The 19,313-nt window shown below is 42.6% G+C and overlaps 1 protein-coding gene across 1 annotated transcript; it reads left to right on the top strand.

Annotated features, from left to right (window-relative positions):
• Positions 1-234: 234 nt before the first annotated feature.
• LEMD2 (LEM domain nuclear envelope protein 2) lies at positions 235-19,050 on the top strand. Its single transcript, XM_053457842.1, has 9 exons — positions 235-1,188; positions 6,821-6,861; positions 7,089-7,164; positions 15,168-15,244; positions 15,327-15,406; positions 15,614-15,759; positions 15,877-15,978; positions 16,101-16,203; positions 17,815-19,050. Exons 1-9 carry the CDS (start codon positions 288-290, stop codon positions 17,972-17,974), a joined length of 1,686 nt encoding a protein of 561 aa, XP_053313817.1. The 5' UTR covers positions 235-287; the 3' UTR covers positions 17,975-19,050.
• The last annotated feature ends 263 nt before the right edge of the window (positions 19,051-19,313 follow it).

The raw sequence follows: 19,313 nt of genomic DNA, 5'->3' as shown, positions 1-19,313 counted from the left end.
GGGAGGGCATTTTAACGCACCAATAACCCCATTTGGCACAGTTAAACTACTACTTCGACTACCTAAAAGATGAGCCTTTAAATTCCCAATTAATGGGACAAAACTCAAACATTTCAACCAATAAATAGCCACCCAGTAGTATACATAAGAGGAATAAACTATTCCCCAAAAGCTAAGAAAAAAATTTCGGAACCATCACCGCACTACAACTCTCCTTTTCCTCCCACATCCTACAAATAAGGCTGCACCTCGTGTACGTTTTAGTGCACACTTCCTCCTCAACAAACATGGCGCCGCCCAAAGTACGCGGAAATTACGTAATGTCATCGCAAAACATGTCGGACGAAAGGTTAAGGTGGGAGTTAACGGCTCTCGGATTCACTCCTGGACCGATTACCGATAGTACTCGAGAAGTCCTTAAAAAGAAATTACAAAAGCTACGTATAGAGTCTACAAAAAAACGGGCAAATAACGGGAATCACTCAGGGAGCTTGAAAGAAACAAACGGTCAATACTCTAGAAGAAGTTGGGCCGCGCGTTCCGGGGATTGCGATGAAGGAGATTGTGAAGAGGATGAAGACGACATACAGACTGAGGGGAAGCACTGGAGTTCAAATCGGATTGGCTTTCTTTCTAGAAGTCATGGTTTAAGTGGGAGGTCTGTAGACGGCGATTCTTGGGGTGTGCCGAGTTTCTTAAGAGAGGAACATGGAGTGGATAGGAGGGAAGCGCTAGGAGTCAGCGCGGGGACGCAGGTATCTCACAGGAGAAGTTTGGGTGCTAACAGGGATGAGAGTGCCCTGCGGCCATCATCGTCATATGCAAGAAACAGTCTGGGGGGGTTGGCTTCTCGCTATGCCAAGAGGACTCTAGAAGAGAAAAGCAGGTCAAGTTTTCCGGATGAATACACACAAAACACAAGGTTTCCCTTCGCTAGGGATGAGTTGACAAGCCACTACCAGTATGACGATGATGACACTCCAAAGATTTGGCTTCCGGCTGAGAGTGGGTTAGGACACAGATGTGGAAGCAGTGACTCCTGGGATCATTGTAAACAAAGTTGGGCTCGGACTCTTGAGTACTATCTATCGCGGGTGTTGTGGGGTTTGTCCGTGCTTCTGGGAATAATCTTCATCGGGATCCTCGTAGCAAAGAGTGGTGTACTGACTTCACAGCAGGAAAATGGAAGTAAGTGCGACAATCTACAATAGAGAGTGCATTATAGTAAGATAAATAATCCTCATGTTGGGTATAGATAGGCATAATAGATACTTGGTATCCTAAAATCTAAAGCCTTAAAGTTGCCTTAGTAACTTTTTGTGTGGGGGAAGAAAAGACACCTTGCATGTTACAGATAATTGATGCATTTTCGCTTACACTGACAAAAACACTAAAGTCCGTGCATTAGAGCGATTGGCTTCCAATGACAAGTAATATGCTCACACGATACTATTTCAAAGTGTTTTTTATTAAACCATAAATATTAATCTGGAGAAACTGAAAGCAAAACGGAAAAAAGTTAACTAATATGGAAAATGTTGGACAAAGTGTCCAAATGCTCATAGGGACATGTGACATGAGCCCAGTAAAACAAACTGGGGGGAAAATTTGAACTTGTGCCGTATCTGTGCCGATAAGGAGATCTAAGTGAGATGCCCGTGTATTATTAGTGTCTAGTGATATGATGCCTTATTATAATATATATATGAGCCTAGTTTTTTAACAAGGCATCATATCACTAGACACTAATAATACACAGGCATCTCACTTAGATCTCCTTATCGGCACAGATTTATATTAGACTAATTATTTAGTTAATCCTAGTAAACCTTGCCATGATGTCATGCGCATGTGCACATTGTTGAGATACACGCCGAGCTTGGTGATTGTGAACACTTCAGGTGCAGTAAGTTCTGTTCCTAATGGTAGTAATTACACATAGTATAAATGTTGGGCACGCTATGTCTCTGTTATGTCCTGATGAAAGTCTGAAAATAAAAGACTGAAACGTTGACTTGTAACACAGAGCTTTGAGAGATTTATTGAAACCAAGTCCCAGGAGTGCCGATAACTATTTTTGGAGTAATATATATATATATACATATATATATATATCTATATATATCTATATCTCAATCATACTCCTATCATGCCCATGTTCTACCATGTACTGATTGCCTGAGCATGATAGGAGTGTGATTGCTGTTAGCAATCATACATGTACATTAATATAGAAAAATGAAAATAAGATCCATAGTAAGATATTTAAGCGATACATAAGCAAGTTCATGTGCCAATCAGAGTTAATGCCCTGAGAAACCATGGACCATTGACCTAAAGGTTTTACGCTCTTATAGTCGTTTCATCCCAACACATTTCTCCATCGCATGGAATATGAAAATGTTGACTGATATACCGTATTTGCCCGAATATAGGCTGCACTTTTTCCCCCACTTTAAGTCTTTATTAAATTAAGTTCTTTAAAAAAGCACCTAACTTTTAGGGTGCCGCCTATAATCGAGCCAATACGGTATATGCAATTACCTCTATGTTCTTAATACAAGTTTTGGTTTTTTTTTGCCTATGTATTGTGTGTTACACTTACTGTATTATATATGTTAAATTATTGTAATTTGTCACTTTTATATTGATCACTTTTTATTTTCGTTACTTATGATTTCAAGCAATTGGATTGTAAGGCAAATTTGCAACACTTACCACCACCACATTTATAAATACCCCTACAGGAGAGCCATGTGTATTTTAACAGAGTAAAGTACCTAGTAGGAACTGTAATCTGGCACTTTTAGCCTCACATTTTATGCCAGATCCACATATTTTGATATACCGAGGATCCAAAATAAGAATCTGTAAATGTTCAGCGCTATAGTCGGCACAGGAGGTTAGGGCATTAAACAGGTCAGAAGACTTTTTCTTTTTCTGTTTTAATATTTTGTTCACTTTGTCTGACCACTGCGTGGCCCATATTTATTTAGACATATTTTAAGATCTATAGTTTTGTTTCAAAATAGCTGGAGCAGTTTTTCAGATAAATTCACCTATAAAAATACTAGCTGTATGGCTTGGATGACAACTTGAAGCCATCTAAGGACTATTCCCCACTTAGGCTTTGCAGTAACCTCTATTAATCTTTTTATCAGGTTGAGGTCCAAAAAAGGAAATCTGATGCCTATTGTCCTTCTAGCAGTTTATTTAAAAGATTTGCTTCATAAGTGTTCATATATTCAACAAAAGGAATTTATAGATTATGATCAGATCATTTATGCAACAACCACAGCAAACGATTTTCGATTACTGTCTCCAAAGACATGGCCGGCCTTGAACCACATAATAAAGAATGCATAGGATAAGCATGAAACATGCTAGTATAGACAAGTCACGCCCCTCAAGATTTTCTCCTAGTCTCCTAGAACATATTGTGTCATACATTAAATTCCATATTTAACCTGTTCGCAGCCCTTAGGATGTCCCAGTACTTCTTTAAAAGTGAGCCTGGATTCTCCTGTCTGCAAATGCCAACCAATGGCTGAAGAGGTTAATCTTTTTGATCTGTCTGTATCTTAATTGAAACTTATGCATGGGGGGGTGCCTTCACGTAAAACATATCTTCTCTTGTGTTTATACATCACAGGGGCTTTCCCCTTGGTTAAGCTGTGACCTGAGCAGCGTAAGTGAAGGGCAGTAACTGAGGCTGTCTGTGCGATGCAGACCCCCACCAGGTGACAGAGAGTATGATCCTCTGCAGGAGACCTCGATTCTCTGTCAGTCGGTGGGGGTCTGCGCGATGCGCACAGACAGCCTCCGTTACAGCCCTTCACCTACGATGAGGCTTCTATGAAGCTGCAGTGAAAGTGCCTGTCAGCAACGGAGGTTCACAAAATACCAGAGAGTCGGGAGAGAGGCAGAGTGGTGTATGGGAGGGGGAGGAGTCAGAGGGGTGTATGGGAGGGGGGAGAGAGACGGAAGTGAGAGACCTGCCGACAGGGGAATCCAGGTCCCCTGCAGCGTTGCGGGGGATCTGGATTCTAGTATTATAATCCGATCTCTGTTTGAGGTCGGATTTTATAAGGAGAGGAGTTTTTCAGAGCATTTGCTCTGAAAAAAACCTCTTTTTATAATCGATAAAAATCGATACAACTAATCGATAATGAAAATCGTTGACAGCGATTTTAATTATCGATTATTATCGATTTTATCGATTAGTTGTTTCAGCCCTAGTTGCAACCAATGTTCTGGTCTGGGCAGGAAGATCAGAGAGCGGCAGTCATCCTGCTTCCAAACCAGGAGGCAGATCACCATCTTGGGCGATCATGTACCCAGTATCTTGCTGCTCAATGGCCAGTTACAGGGGAGATCGTTGACCTCCTCAACCAGCCAATTTACGTTATGGAAGCGTTAGTTGGCCGATTTTATTTTTTCGATTAATGCTCCAGAGTCCTTGGTGTCTAGTAGGGGCAGCTGGTGGGTGTTTGCACGATGCGCGTAGATAAATCTCTGCTGCTGGCCGGCACGTTCGCTGGAGCTTCTATGACTGAGCACCGGAAGGTCATGCAACGCTGGTGCTCCATCATAGTGCAGGACAAGTAGTGGAGGATGTCTGCGCGCATCGCACAGACGCCCGCCGACTGTCAGAGAGGAGGATTCGGGTCCTCTGCAGCGCTGTGGGGGATCTGGATCTTAGTGTTATCTGACCTCTGTTTGAGGTCAGATTATAAAATGAAGGGTATTTGCTCTGAAAAAACACTCATTTTATATTCAATAAAATCGATTCAACTAATCGATAATGAAACTCGTTGGCAACGATTTTCATTGATTATCCATTCTATCGATTTAGAGGTCGGACTAAAACACTGAGATTCAGATCTCTTGCAGTACTGCAGGGGACCTGGATCCTCCTCTCTGACAGCAGGTGGGCATCTGCATGATACGGGCAGACTACTGCGCTCCACTTCTGCTGGGGCTTCTATGATGGCGCACCGGTGTAACATGACCTTCTGGTGCTCAGTCGTAGAAGCTCCAGATAGTGCCCGGGTGCTGCAGAGGTTTGTCTACGTGCATCACACAACGTTCACCGGCTGCCCCACTAGACATCAGGGAGTCTGAAACACGGGAGGCAAGTCTTGGGGGGCAAAGTGGCATATCTGGGGGTATAAGGCATATCTGGGAGGGCAGAGTAGCAAGCCTGGGCTCAGATGTGCATAACTGGGGGGCAGGTAATATAAACAAGACGTGCACTTTTCTTAATCAAACTCTTTTATTCTGCTGTTTATTTAACAAACTCAGTGCTAAAAACCAAACAATCTACATATTTCTTTTTATCCGATTAATTGGCCAACTAAGCGATTATGAAAATAATCGTTAGCTTCAGCCCTAAATATAATCTTTATCTCTGGAGCAGATATGGAAAAACTCTAGTTTGCATACATTTCTGTAAATGTTATTTTATTGGTCTCTTGGCTTCAATGATAGTAATGCATCCTTTTAAAGGAAGGTTTTAAGTGAAGTGCTGTTTCCTCCCTAGGTTTGATGGTTAGTCGTGGCTTTTCTGTGTGGTGCCAGCAATGGCTAGGACATAATTCTTACCAGAGAATATTTCCTTTTATTCCAATGGCAGCTCTTGACTCCTTTCCCTCCCTTTTTTTTTCCTCTCTATAACAGCAATGTCTTTTGGATATTGTAGAGGGATTTTGTAGCTGCCTGGGTTATCATTTCCAAGCTGCAGGTGGTGGAGTCTGTCTCCTTGTACCGCCATGGTGTGAGCAAAATAAAATAAGTCTCGGGTAACAATTAAGGTACATATGTTGCACGCACACGCATACTGTGAACAGCTTGAGATTTACATTGTACTCTTAAGTAGGGCTTGACAAATTTGTTTTGAATCTAGGAGCCAGCTAAAGTTAGGCACCAGGAATTTATTTTTTAAACTAGCAAAGTTTTATTTTCAAAGACAAAAATTTATGATGTCCCTAGGGAATCCCCCCCTTAAATATAGGTTCTTTTTTTTTTTTTTTATTAAATACTTACATTTTCGCTTTTCTTCTCCCCCCCCCCGCTCTCCTCCGACATGACGATCCTCTCCCCGCCCCCTTGTGCATCATGTCTCGAAAGGGGTCGGTCGAAGAGCTACACTAAGGCACTGCCGCTCAGCAGCACGGGCCTGCAGACCAACCTTCACATGGTGAGGTGGTAAGACCGCCGTGTGTGCGCACGCTGGCCGCTTTAATTCTATTATGCGGCCAGATTGCACACCAGTCCGACCTTGCTCACGCAAAATTTTTTTTTTTTTTTTTTTTTATCTGATTAATCGGGGAAAAAAATCACTCTCATTACTCCTATCACACCTCACTCTAATCATGCCTCATTCCAATCACACACCACGCCTACGACCCCCAGCCAGCACATCTAATGGCTATGATAAAGATTTCTAGGGGTCGAAACATTGCCACTGCTTGTGTGTGGACATTAATACCTCACAATTTGAAGTGTTGAACCTTCGTCTGGTTTGTTGTCGCTTTGTAACTCGTGTAAAAGGAGTAAAAAAGAATCTATGCGCAGATTTGCTAAATGGATTCCTGAGTGCATTTTACTCCAAAGGCTGGAATATTCCTGTTATAATTTGTGTATTTTTTGGCAATGTTTAATTGTTGTTGCTAATGAAGGGAAATATGAAGAGATTTATCTGTTTACTGGATAAAATGAATCTGTCCTAAGCATTATGCTGACTAATTTTATAATGTTTATTTTTGGGGGTTTTTTTTACCGTTTAATTTTTTTTTACTTTTTTTCTTTCTTTCCCCAGTTAAACTTCTTCCATCTTACAACGAAGGCTGCGAGGACCCGGTGAGAAATGTTTGTTGGGAGAAAATTGTAAAGTTAAATGTGTTGCTTTAAGTTTTTACAATTCTGTATGGCATGAAAGCAGCCATTTTAAGATAATACCCGTCTTTAAACAATATGCAAAATCATGGCATAAGCCTTTGTGAATTCTCCAATACGATATTCAACTTTGTAGTTAGCTTCACATCGTTTTAACTTGCTGTGTATGTTCCTTTTTATTTCTGCCTTAGTTTTGCAAGGCCAAGCAAAAGAAAATCACCTTTGAAATCCTCTCTGAATTGTATGATTTCCTTTCTGTGGAGGCTGGTGAGTGTGTGCAGGTTAATTTAGGTCTCTTATTCTTACCTCTGTATTTGCATACCTGGGAACATTTAAGTTCTGGCTACCTGGTGATGCATGATGAGATCATTTGACAGATTACACACAGGTGGATTTTATTTTACTAATTATGTGACTTCTAAAGGTAATTGGTTGCACCAGATCTTATTTAGGGGTTTCATTTTTTTGTTTTGTTCTTATTTGGGGTTTTTTAGTTAGATTGGTTAAGTTAAACAAAGGTAGACTATTTTGTATATGTCCATTACATGAAATCCAAATGAAAAACAATTTTATTTCTAGGTTGTAATGCAACAAAATAGTAAAAATGCCAAAGGAGCAAATAATTTTACAAGGCACTGTATGTACGTTTCAAGAGGAATTTAATTGAGAAAAAAATTAATTTGCTTTCTAAAACAAGGCATGCAAAATGTATCAGATTTTATTTCTCAGGTGGGTGTGCAGACCAATATAAAAACAGGAAAAAAAAACATTTCAAAATTAGTATAACAAAGTTAATTCTGTAATCTTAAAATTTGCATTTTATGGCAAAATCTCATGTGATAGTCTTGGTGGAACCCTGAAGGGGCTAGGATCTACGGCAAGTTTACAATTTATCTATACTGATCACATTACTCCAAGACAGTTGTTCTCACTAAGGCTGAGCCACGTGCTGCAACTGGGTGAAATTCAAGGTCAAGGGTTTTCAATGTATTTTAATGAAAACAATGCTGTCATGGCATAAAACAAAACTAATATGAAGGCTCTACCTCAGAAGCAAACAGCTTGTAATCAAAAATATTTTTTTTCCTATTTGCTGTCTAGATATTGTTTATCACTGAATGCTAAAACATGTACTGCTGCCTATGTCTCTCTTAGATGTCTGTGGTTAGTACTGCTGTTTAGTGTGTGTGTAAGAGTGGTGCTAGCATGTATGGTGCTTGTGTTTACAGGATGGGCATTAGCATGAGTGTCAGCATATAGTGTTTAGTGTATGGTGTTAGTATGTGTGTGTAAATGTAGTGTGTTTGTGAGCATAAGATGTTAGCACGTGCCTGTCGCTGTATGGTGTTACTGTTGTAACTGGTGAAAATGTATGCGTATGGCAAGCGCACAAAACATTGAGACGCGTACCAAACCATGCTATATATCTTGTTGTAAACTATGAAAAGACACGTGTAATGACAACACTGCCCATCACAACATCAAGTGATCATACACATGTACATCTGCTAATGCTGTCTATGATCCAGTGCAACAAATGTGAAGCAGGATAGTACATTGAAGAAATCTGTCAGAAACCAAACCCAAGGATGAACCTACTTAGACACCACATGCAAAACCACAATAATAAGTTTAACCATTTCAGCACTAAGCAAACCCGATTCAACATGAATATAGGATTCCTGTCACATTGGCAGAACTTCATATGACATTTTCCTTGCCATTCCAGGTGGCACATGAGAAGAGAAGGCTCCGCCTACCAGGTAGGGCAGGAAACACTATAAAAAAAGGAGACCTCCCCCTTCCTCCCCAGTGTTGTTTCCTGCCCTACTCAGGTAGCGGTTAGGCTGAAGATTACCTTCTCTCTTTTTTTGTTTTTCTCGGAGCCCCGGGGGGGCGTCCTCTCTCCGATACCCGATAGTGATCCCGGTGGATCCAGGGTTATGCGGCAGCCTCGGAGGCTGTAACTCCGCGGTCATCGCGGCAACACGAGGCTCAGTCCTCGTCAAACGCTGCCCACAGCCCAGGGGGGCTCACTGGGACGTGCATCCCCGGGCTCCGGTTCTCTCCGTCCCGGGGAATCCTCAGCGTGAGGCACGGCAGGAGAGCACTCTGGATTACAGGCACTGTGAGCAGGATTCCATAGCCAGCTGTGCCGGTTTCACGGCACCCGTTTTCATTAACTCCTCTCTGCATTACTTCCGGCACTGCGTCCGGGGTAACGAGAGGTCAATTGACGGGTAATTTCCGGATATGATGTTTCCGGGCCTGGGCGCCTAAATGCCTCTATAAAAACGCCAGAATGGGTAAGATCTTTCCTTGCTCTTCGTTCCTGTGCTGTATTTATTGGATTTTCTACTCCTCTATTGTGCCTGCCTGTGCCTGAGGATTGTATATTGCCTTTTCAAGTAGGTGTTTCGCTCCTGGTTTGGAGGGAGATTTCCATTGCCTATTCCATTGCTTTCTGTGGTTACATCTTTGTGTTTTTTCTCCTCAGTCATGTCAGACAAAAATCCAGACATCCCTCCTGAGGCCTCCCCACATAGGAAGTCTGTGGGAAAAACGAAACACAAAGCCTGCTCATCCTGTAAAAAGACCCTACACAACCCTACGGCCAAAATGTGCAGCTCCTGCTCTCGGCCTAAAGAAGTTTCCACAACAGAATTTACCTCCTGGTTGAAGGGGGAACTTCAGTCTACCTTTGACTGTTTTCGAGCCATGGCAAGCTCCACTCAGGTGCTGGTGCCTCAGCATCAACCTTACCAGCAGGGTCCACCAAATGTTCTTCCAGATACCCTGGAAGATTATTCGGCTCCTTTTTCTGAATACGACTACCAGTCGAATGACCCCCAGTCTTCGGATGAGGAGGGGGAAATTAAAGAGGAAACCTTTTTCTTCCCAGTCGAAGAAACAGGGAAGCTCATCTCTGCAGTCAGATCCACTTTGAATCTACAGGATGACATACCAGTCTCAAAACCAGATCCTTTTCAGGGTCACTCGAGGAAACCGCAGACTTTTCCAGTTCACGATTCACTTTTGGCCATGATCACGGAGCAGTGGAGATATCCTGACCGGAGATTCTTCACATCTTCCAGAATCAAAAAACTGTTTCCTTTTGATAGTAAGAATTCTGATGCCTGGGAAGTCCCGAAAGTAGACACCGCAGTAGCCAAGGCTACGAAAAAAACAGCCATTCCGATGGAGGACGCGTCCCATTTCAAAGACCCCATTGACCGGCGGGCTGAGAATGCCGCCAAAAGGGCTTTTGAAGCAGCAGCGGCGAACTTTCGTCCAGCCATTGCAATAGCGTCAACTTCTAGAGCCATTAAAATCTGGCTCCAACAGGCGGTGGAAGACCTTGCAGCTATCCCAGGGACTGAGCAGGTCGCAAGAAACCTGTCTGACACCTGCTTAGCAATTGACTTCATCTCCGATGCCTCCATTGAATCTGTCCATGCATCTGCTAAAGCTACGGCACTTTCAGCGGTTTCTAGACGAGCTCTCTGGCTTAAGTCGTGGTCTGCAGATAATGCCTCAAAACAAAAACTGTGCAGCATTCCGTTCCAGGGGAACCACCTCTTCGGCAGTGACCTCGACACGATTCTAGAATCCACCATGGGCGACAAGCACTGGTTACCTCAGAGGAAAGGACCACCTCGTTTCAGGTCTATTTATTACAGAGCTCCAAGAGACAGGGAGTCCTACAGGCCCTCAACCTCCAATCAAGACTACCAGTCCTTTCGGGGTAAACCCTACGCAAGAGGTAGATTCCAGAGAGGAAGAGGCAGGGACGGTAAAACAGGAAGGTTCTGACGCCAACAGGCTTCAGGTAGGGGCAGGTTAACCGGTTTCATTCATGCCTGGGAAGAGATCACCTCAGACCCCTGGGTCCTTCGCATCATCAATCAAGGCTATGCACCGGAGTTTACTCACCTACCTGCCCAGAAATTCCTGCTGTCCATGCCTCCCGCAGATCCTTGGAAAAGAGCGGGATTCTTCTCCACAGTCAACAACTTAATTCACGAAAGGGCTCTAGTCCCAGTGCCTCATCAAGAAATAGGAGAGGGAACCTATTCCCACGTCTTTGTCGTGCCAAAACCATCCGGGAAATTCAGGCTAATAATCATCCTACAGTTGGTAAATGCCTGTATAAGATACAACAGGTTCCGGATGGAATCCCTGAAGTCCGCCACAGAGATTATTTCATCGGGGGACTTCATGGTCAATATAGACCTGCGGGATGCCTATCTACATGTCCTCATCAGGGAAGACCACCAAAGATTCCTCCGTCTGGCCGTTCCACTACCTCAAGGTGTTCGCCATCTTCAGTTTCGGGCTCTTCCTTTTGGAATTGCTTCAGCACCACGGATCTTCACGAAACTCATGTCAGTGGTCGTGGCCTTCCTGAGGCAAAAAGGCATAAAGGTGGTCCCATATCTGGACGATTGGCTCCTAATAGCAGCCTCGGCATCATTGCTCCAATCCCATCTAGAGTTTTCCCTTAGGACCCTCCACAACCTAGGATGGTTAGTAAACTCTCTAAAGTCAAAGTTACTTCCAAACAGACGTCGGACCTTTCTGGGAATGATCCTCGATTCAGAAGTACAGAAGACGTTTCTCCCGCGGGACAAGATCCTAGGATTGCGGGAATTCACGCATACGGTCCTACAGAACAAGTCAGTGTCCCTCAGATCCGTCATGTCATTGCTCGGTCTAATGACCTCCTCCATCTCGGCGGTTCCCTGGGCACTGGCTCACACAAGACCTCTTCAACAGTTCTTACTGGATCACTGGGATGGCTCCAGGATGTCCCTATACAAGAAGGTCCGGCTTTCCCCCTTCGTTCGGGAGTCACTCCGTTGGTGGCTGTCAGCCAAGAATCTTTCACAGGGACTCCCTTGGCAGACGAGAGATTGGGTGGTGATCTCCGCCGACGCCAGTTTGACAGGCTGTGGTGCTGTCATGGGAAGCTATATTACCCAGGGAACCTGGTCTCCTCAAGAATCAAGCCTGCACATCAATCTTCTAGAACTGCTAGCGGTCTGGAGGGCTCTAAGGTTCTGGTCTCCAATCCTGCGGCACAAGTCCATCAGGATCCTTTCGGACAACGTCACCGTGGTGGCCTACCTTTCCAAGCAAGGTGGCACCAGAAGCAGACGCCTGCAGACCCTGACTGCTCAGATCTGCCGATGGGCGGAGTTCAGTCACTGCACTCTCTCCGCGGTTCATATAAGGGGTTCACTGAATCAGGAGGCGGATTACCTCAGCAGGAACTCAGTACCTCCGGGAGAATGGTCCTTAAACAAAAGGGTCTTCGCCTTCATCACAAGGAAATGGGGTACTCCTCAGATAGACCTGATGGCCACGCATCCGAACACACAGGTAAAGGAGTTTTTCTCTCTTTCACCAGTCGGCCGTCCCCGAGCCCTGGAAGCTCTCTCGCAGACCTGGGATTTCGATCTCGCATACGTTTTTCCTCCGCTTCCCCTTATCTCCAGAGTGCTCCAGGAAAATTCGGGGAAACCCCCAAAAAGTCATCCTGGTTGTTCCTTTCTGGCCTCGAAGAATCTGGTTCTCGGACCTTACCACCTTGTCCATAGACAAGCCCATGCTTCTTCCTCAGGTGAAGGATCTTCTCGTTCAAGGTCCTGTTCTCCACCCAGATCCCTCCCGATTCAACCTCTCAGCATGGCTTCTGAAAGGGAGATCCTGACCTCCAAAGGATTAGCTGCATCAGTGGTGAACACCATTCTCTCCAGCCGAAAAAATACTACGGCTGCCACGTACCAGAAGGTTTGGGAAACATTCATCGCCTGGTGCACTGTGCACGAAGTACCCTCTCCATCTATCCGTGAGGTGCTGCGCTTTTTTCAAGACGGCTTTGATAAAGGATTACAACCTGCTACTATCAAGGTCCAGATCTCGGCACTGAGCAACTTCTTGGACTTCAATCTGGCTTCCCATCCCTGGATCTCCAGATTTTCTAAGGGATGTGTAGACTTCGCCCTAGGCTCCATCCGTCGGTTCCGCCTTGGGACCTTAACCTCGTGTTGCACCAACTCACCACGTCTCCTTTTGAGCCTCTAGAGGATACCTCTCTAAAGCTGCTCACCTACAAGGTTGTCCTCCTAGTAGCCCTCACTTCCAGGCTCTCTCCAGAGTGGAACCTTTTCTCAGGATTCTGCCGGACTGCATTATCCTTCATTTGCCTCCAGAGATTCTCCCTAAAGTAGTCTCTCCTTTCCATTCGGATCCGGAGATCGTCCTGCCTACTTTCTGTCAGGATCCCAAGAATCCCAAAGAACTGGAACTCCACTCGCTAGACCTGCAGAGATTTATCCTGTCTTATCTCTGACGTACGTCTGCCTGGAAGAAATCCGATTCTCTCTTTCTGTCCTTTGCGGGGACCCGCAAGGGCAGATCAGTATCCAGGGCTTCCGTGAGCCGCTGGCTTAAGGACACAATCACTTTGTTACATCTCCGCGGGAAGAGTACCTCCCTCCCGCCTGAAGACACACTCGACCAGATCAGTCTCGACTTCCTGGGCTGAACTCTCCGGGGTGACTCAGTCTCTCATTTGCAAGGCAGCGACCTGGAGGTCGATTCATACGTTCGTAAGGCACTACAGGCTGAATCTTCATCTCTCAGACGAGTCTCAATTTGGTCGTCGTGTCCTACAGACTGGAATCCTTCCCTCCCTATCTTGCTAATTCTTCTCATGTGCCACCTGGAATGGCAAGGAAAGAAAGAATTCTTACCTGGGAATTCCTTTTCCTTGTCCATTTCCAAGGTGGCACACTTTTTCTCCCACCCATTAAATTTACTTTGTTTGGCTATTATTTGTCTGAGTCTTTCTTTTTAACCTCGCTGGGGAGGAAGGGGGAGGTCTCCTTTTTTTATAGTGTTTCCTGCCCTACCTGGTAGGCGGAGCCTTCTCTTCTCATGCGCCACCTTTGAAATGGACAAGGAAAAGGAATTCCCAGGTAAGAATTCTTTCTTTCTAATTTATGCCTTCTCTTCATATAACAACTTTGTTTATCCAGAGATGTGTGTTGTATTTTTATTTTTTTTTAATTTTTTTTAACAATGCCATTATTGCCCTCAGTCCTTCTACCTCCCTCCTCAAATACTTCTCACACTGGCTAAATTAATTTACAACCACCTTACACTTCTGTGACCTGTACCTCAGTCTCTATCTTAAATCCTTAAATCCTATACTACTGCCCTTGTCCCATATGTATGTGGTTAGTACTGCTTTTGACTTGACAAACGGAGGTTTATACTCGAAAGCTCATCCTTAAAATAGAATGCTAGTCCAATAAAAAGGTATTTTATATTGCAATAATTTTTGTGTGTGACCACAAAAACGTATCTGCTTATTTTGAAGCAGTCATATTGAACAGAAAAACATTTTATTTATATAAATTATAATATTAAAAAGTTTTTGCATTTTCAGGACAAGTTAATCTGTTCAAATATATCTTATTTAACCCAAAGAGTGCCACCTGTGTACAACTCAGAATGGCTTCCTCTGGAGAGCAGAGAGAGTTGTTTATTTGTCTGTGAACAATTGGCAGCTCAAGTAAAATACAACTGAAATCGCATTTCTTTTAGTAAATAGTTTTCTTTAATGTCAGGCAATACCATATTTGCTCGGTTATAAGATTTTTATCAGAGCAAATCCCTCGTCTTATAATCGGGGTCGTCTTATAATCAGACCTCAAATAGGTCTGACTATGAGATGAGGGGGGTGGGAGGTGTTAAATGGGTGGCATAAGGTGTTTCTGTAGGCAGTGTGCTATGAAATGCCTTTTAACCCCCTTTATGCCACTCTGCCTCCAGAAATGCATTTTAACCCTCTATATGCCACTGTGCCTCCTGAAATGCCTTATATCCCCTTATATGCCACTATGCCCCATGATATGCCTTTTAACCCCCTAAATACCAGAGTGGCATATAGGAGTATAAGGCATATCATGGGGAACAGTGGCATATAGAGGGTTAAAAGGCATATCATGGGGCACAGTGGCATATAGGGGGTATAAGGCATTTCTGGGGCAGATGTGCATAACTGGGGTGCAGGTTGGAAAATAAAAGGAAATAAAAACAAAAAATATATTTTTCTCAATCATAGGTTTTAGAAAAAAATATTTTTTTCCCCTAGATTAATATTCAGATTTTGGGGGGTCGAGCAAATACAGTATATAGTATATTTGGTACCTTTAATGTTCGTACTTGTAAGCTCATGACTACCTTTCCGATTGTGTTAGGCAGATTTGAATGCGGTAACCCTGGTGGACTCACCAGTAAGTGTGTCCCTATCAGCACAGCAAGAGCACATATAACAGTGAGTATCAGACCTGGCATTTGTGCAGACACAACCTTTTTTTATTTATTAATGATCTTTGTCACATCTTATCTCTTTGTAGAATGTCAGTGGTCACTCATCTGAGAAATTTGATGCTGCACTTGAATGGATGATAAACAATGAGAGGCATCTTGGTATATGGTGAGTGAAATGGGGTATCAGTCTGTATCCTCCAACTTTTATCAACCAGTGCAGCCGGGGGGAGGCTGGCACCTTTTCAGCCCATGGGCCCCAGTTAAGCCAAATGGCCCCCTTGGCCTGTGACCCCACTCATCTCTGCATCTAGTTTGAAGAAATTGGACTGGGGCACAGTCTGGGTAAACTTTTAATTGGCTTTTTCTTGAAAAGGGTGAAAGGTGAGGATGCTACTGAGATTGTTACTAGCAGAGATTATGCTGCTTGTGTTGAGTCATCAAGGCCCCGTCTTGGAGTGTTTTGCCGATTAAAGAATGCGCTACGCACAGCCATTTCCACCCTCTTCCTTGCTCTTCTTGGTGAGAAATTGCAATTTCATTACTAAATTTACTTTGTGCATGTTGTCTCTTCATCCGACCATGAATTATGCTTGACTGGGGACTTATTTATTGTCTTTAAATGCACTATATGCACAGGAGTCCTTGTTCTGTGGCTCATTCTGGTAATCGTGAGATACCATTGGCGGAAGCTGGAAGAAGAAGAGAAGCTAATGTTTGAGATGGTGGAGAAAATCATTGGTAGGTAAAGCTATCTAGAGCAGAGTTACTTATATGATGGGTGCTGAAGTTGAGATGTTTGGGGAGGGAAAAAAAGCATATTAAAAAAAGTTAAAGTTTTTTTTTTATTCTTTTTGTCTTAGATGCTGTAAAATCTCACTATAAAGAGTGGAGCCTGGGAAATGAACTGAATCCATATATTGGAATTGTTCATGTTAGGGACACTTTGATACCACCTCAGGACAGGTGAGTGTGTGTTTTTGTTATCACATATGCTGCACCCTGCCTGCTTTGTGTCAGACATGTCATTGGGCTGATTGGTTCCCCAAACTATATCCTGCACTTTGTGTTGTCTTTTTTCTTCATGTGACATTAATAGGGGTCAAAGGCTACCCACATCACAGTTCATTTACAGAAAGAGGAGAGGACATATGAAATGTTTAACACTTCTTGTGCTGGTCATTGGGACACATTTCCCTCGTGGAAGCCCAGACCAATTTAATAGGTTTCCTAGGGAAACCTATATTTTGTGGCAGGTGAAGCTATTTATAGTTGCCTACTGTAACCCTTAGTCCCAGCTGCGTACATCATAGCTACATGACAAAGTGGACCGTCACGGCCAGCTGCATGCAGCAGATGTATCGGCATGTTCTGCTGTTTGTCTTTAACACCCAGTTTGTTCATTAAATTATTTTAAATAAACAAAAAATGTTTTTTTTGTATCCCATATTTATCCGGCAGCACCACGATATCGAGGCATGTCAGCAACACCGATTATGCTTATGAAGCGATTGCCGATCGCTTCCTAAGCTGTTTTAGCTGGCCATTATTATTGCTTTCCGCCACGGCCCACGGTCAGGTTTGGCTTTGTTGCATTGCACCACAACAGGCTTTGTCGTTAAGGGGTTAAAAGTGACTTAAGTAGTACATCTCATAACAAAACATAAACCAGTGGTGAGAAGCGAAGCTCAGACTACCCAGGGTAGGGTCCCATAATGGATCAAATGTCTTAATTATATACTAAAAATGACAAATATGTGTAGGAAATAAACGTGTCCACAAGTATGACGCCTTTATTTTGTTGCCATCAAAAGCATGTATACCATAGGTACAACTACAAACATGCATCCTGGCAGGGATTATTGACACTTGTAGTTCAAAACAACATAATGCAACTGTTATTAAAAAAATAATAATAAAAAAAACCATAAATTTGATTCTCTGTGTGCTTATGTTTTTGTTTTGTTTAAGGGGCAGGGTGGGTTTTATAGTTGGGGGGGGTGTAGTGGCAAGCATGTAGATGTAAGGCATCCATCTTATGTGCAAACATAAGCCCACAAGAAGCGGGTATAAGAAGGTTGTTCATCATAGCTGGCAGTATATGAATTAATGTCTCACATTTGACTATGCATTATGCAATGCCCATTGTGTAGCAGAAGCCCACCAGCTTAGTTTTTGAATAGATAAGATATTAAATTGTACAAATTTTACTGTTTGTTTTGGAGGCAGGTTAACATGTTGGGAGACTGTTTCACTCCTCTACAACCGTCTCGGTAAAGAAAAACATCTGTATACTACATCTTAGCCTCTGACCCCCTAGTTTTAGATTGACCTATTTTTCTAATATTTTCTCCTCATTTCTATGAAGCTTTTCTTCTCTACTTTGTTAAATCCCTTCATGTATTTAGTCTCCTTTCTCTTCTTGCTCATCCAAGCAATACCTATTAAGAGCCCTCCTCTGAACTTTGCGAAATATCCCTGATTCTACATTTTGATTTTATGTTGATATTTTCATATATATTGTTTCATGCAAGTACACGCAACCCAGATCCATAAGCTATGTTTGTTTATTTACAGAAAGCGGATGAGAAAAGTCTGGGAACATGCTGTGCAGTTTGTAGAAGACAACGAGTCTAGGCTTCGCACAGAATCACAGAGGGTAGCTGGAGCAGATTTAAGGGTTTGGCGCTGGGCCCAGATACAAAGAGAGCATGCTGCAGGAGGACCTCCCTCTTAACAGAGTTATGGACCTTCTGTAAAGCTGGATATGTCCTTTGCACAGTGCTTTACTGTACAACTATGTATTTGGGAATGTGCCACATGACTACACCTGGTCTTTGGTTTGTAAGAAAATGGGTCTTTGAAGCAATTCTGTTATCTGTATATAGTACTCTTGTTTTGTTGGGTCTAACACGTATATAAATCCAGTGATGATAATTTGCACCAAACTGCAAGGAATGTTAAGTTATTGCTTAAGCTGCTCAACGAATTCAGACAGCAAAAAACATGACTTTAATGTGCTATTGATTAACATATTCTTGGTGGAAGATCTGCTGTCAAGGAACATTATAAAAAGTCTCTCATAGTGCTCATTTATAAGTGCTTTGTTTCCACTTTTTTTTTTCTCTGTTTTTGATTTCTTTTTTTTTACCTTGCTAAACTCTAATACCAAGATCTAATACAGTGATCTCTTAAATCGCCATTTCAAGAATACAAAAATCAACATATATAATATGTTATATTCGAAATCCTACTGTCCTGTGGTTTGCTTAAAAAGAAACATGGCTGTTTTAAGCACGATTATTTTTGGGCATATTTGCTGGTATGAAAAAGCAATAAATGGTTTTGGGTAAAATCTTTTTTTAAAAAACAAATAATCATTTGAGAAACAGTAACAACTTTATGTATACAAAAGAAACATTTGTGCTGCATTCCCCCCCCCCCCTATTAAAATGGGCTGAAAAATATTGCAACTTCATTTGTTTGTGTATAAGTGGTTGGTATAAATCTTTTAGAAAGTGTTTATGGTATTTGGACTGTTTCACAAAAAGCTTCTGTTCTATATGTATGTAGTGTATTGTTTTGAATGTCTGATGTTAATGTAGCACCATTTTAAAGCTTATTTTACATCAATATTGCCATCTAGTGTGCTTGGACTGTGACCTCTATTCTTTATGCAAAGCCAGAATGTTCCCATTTACCTTTTTTCTGTCAGCATGGATAATAAGTAAACTGTTCTGTGTGAAATAAGAGACACTGACAACTGGTAAGTATCTGATGTATCAAAACCCCAACATTAAAAATGCATCTATACTTGTTGTTTTTGAAGTCCCTATGCATTGAAGAATGTATGAAATACACATCTTTTAAAATGTACACCATTTAACACCCAATGGCTATACTGTATTTGAGCACACAAATACTGCCTAGACCAGTGATGGTGAACGTTTTTGGGCCCGAGTGCCCAATTATTATTTTTTTTGCATGAAACCAAGTTGCAGAGAATGTGTCAGCAGATAACTATTTGGCCCATCTATCTGCCCAAGCAGAAAAACACAAGAAAAGAGGGTCTATTT

The sequence above is a fragment of the Spea bombifrons genome, chromosome 2 (genome assembly GCF_027358695.1).
Source record: "Spea bombifrons isolate aSpeBom1 chromosome 2, aSpeBom1.2.pri, whole genome shotgun sequence".
Taxonomy (NCBI): domain Eukaryota; kingdom Metazoa; phylum Chordata; class Amphibia; order Anura; family Pelobatidae; genus Spea; species Spea bombifrons.
The sequence above is the reverse complement of the archived record's forward strand: the minus strand, read 5'-3'. Positions and strand labels throughout refer to the sequence as shown.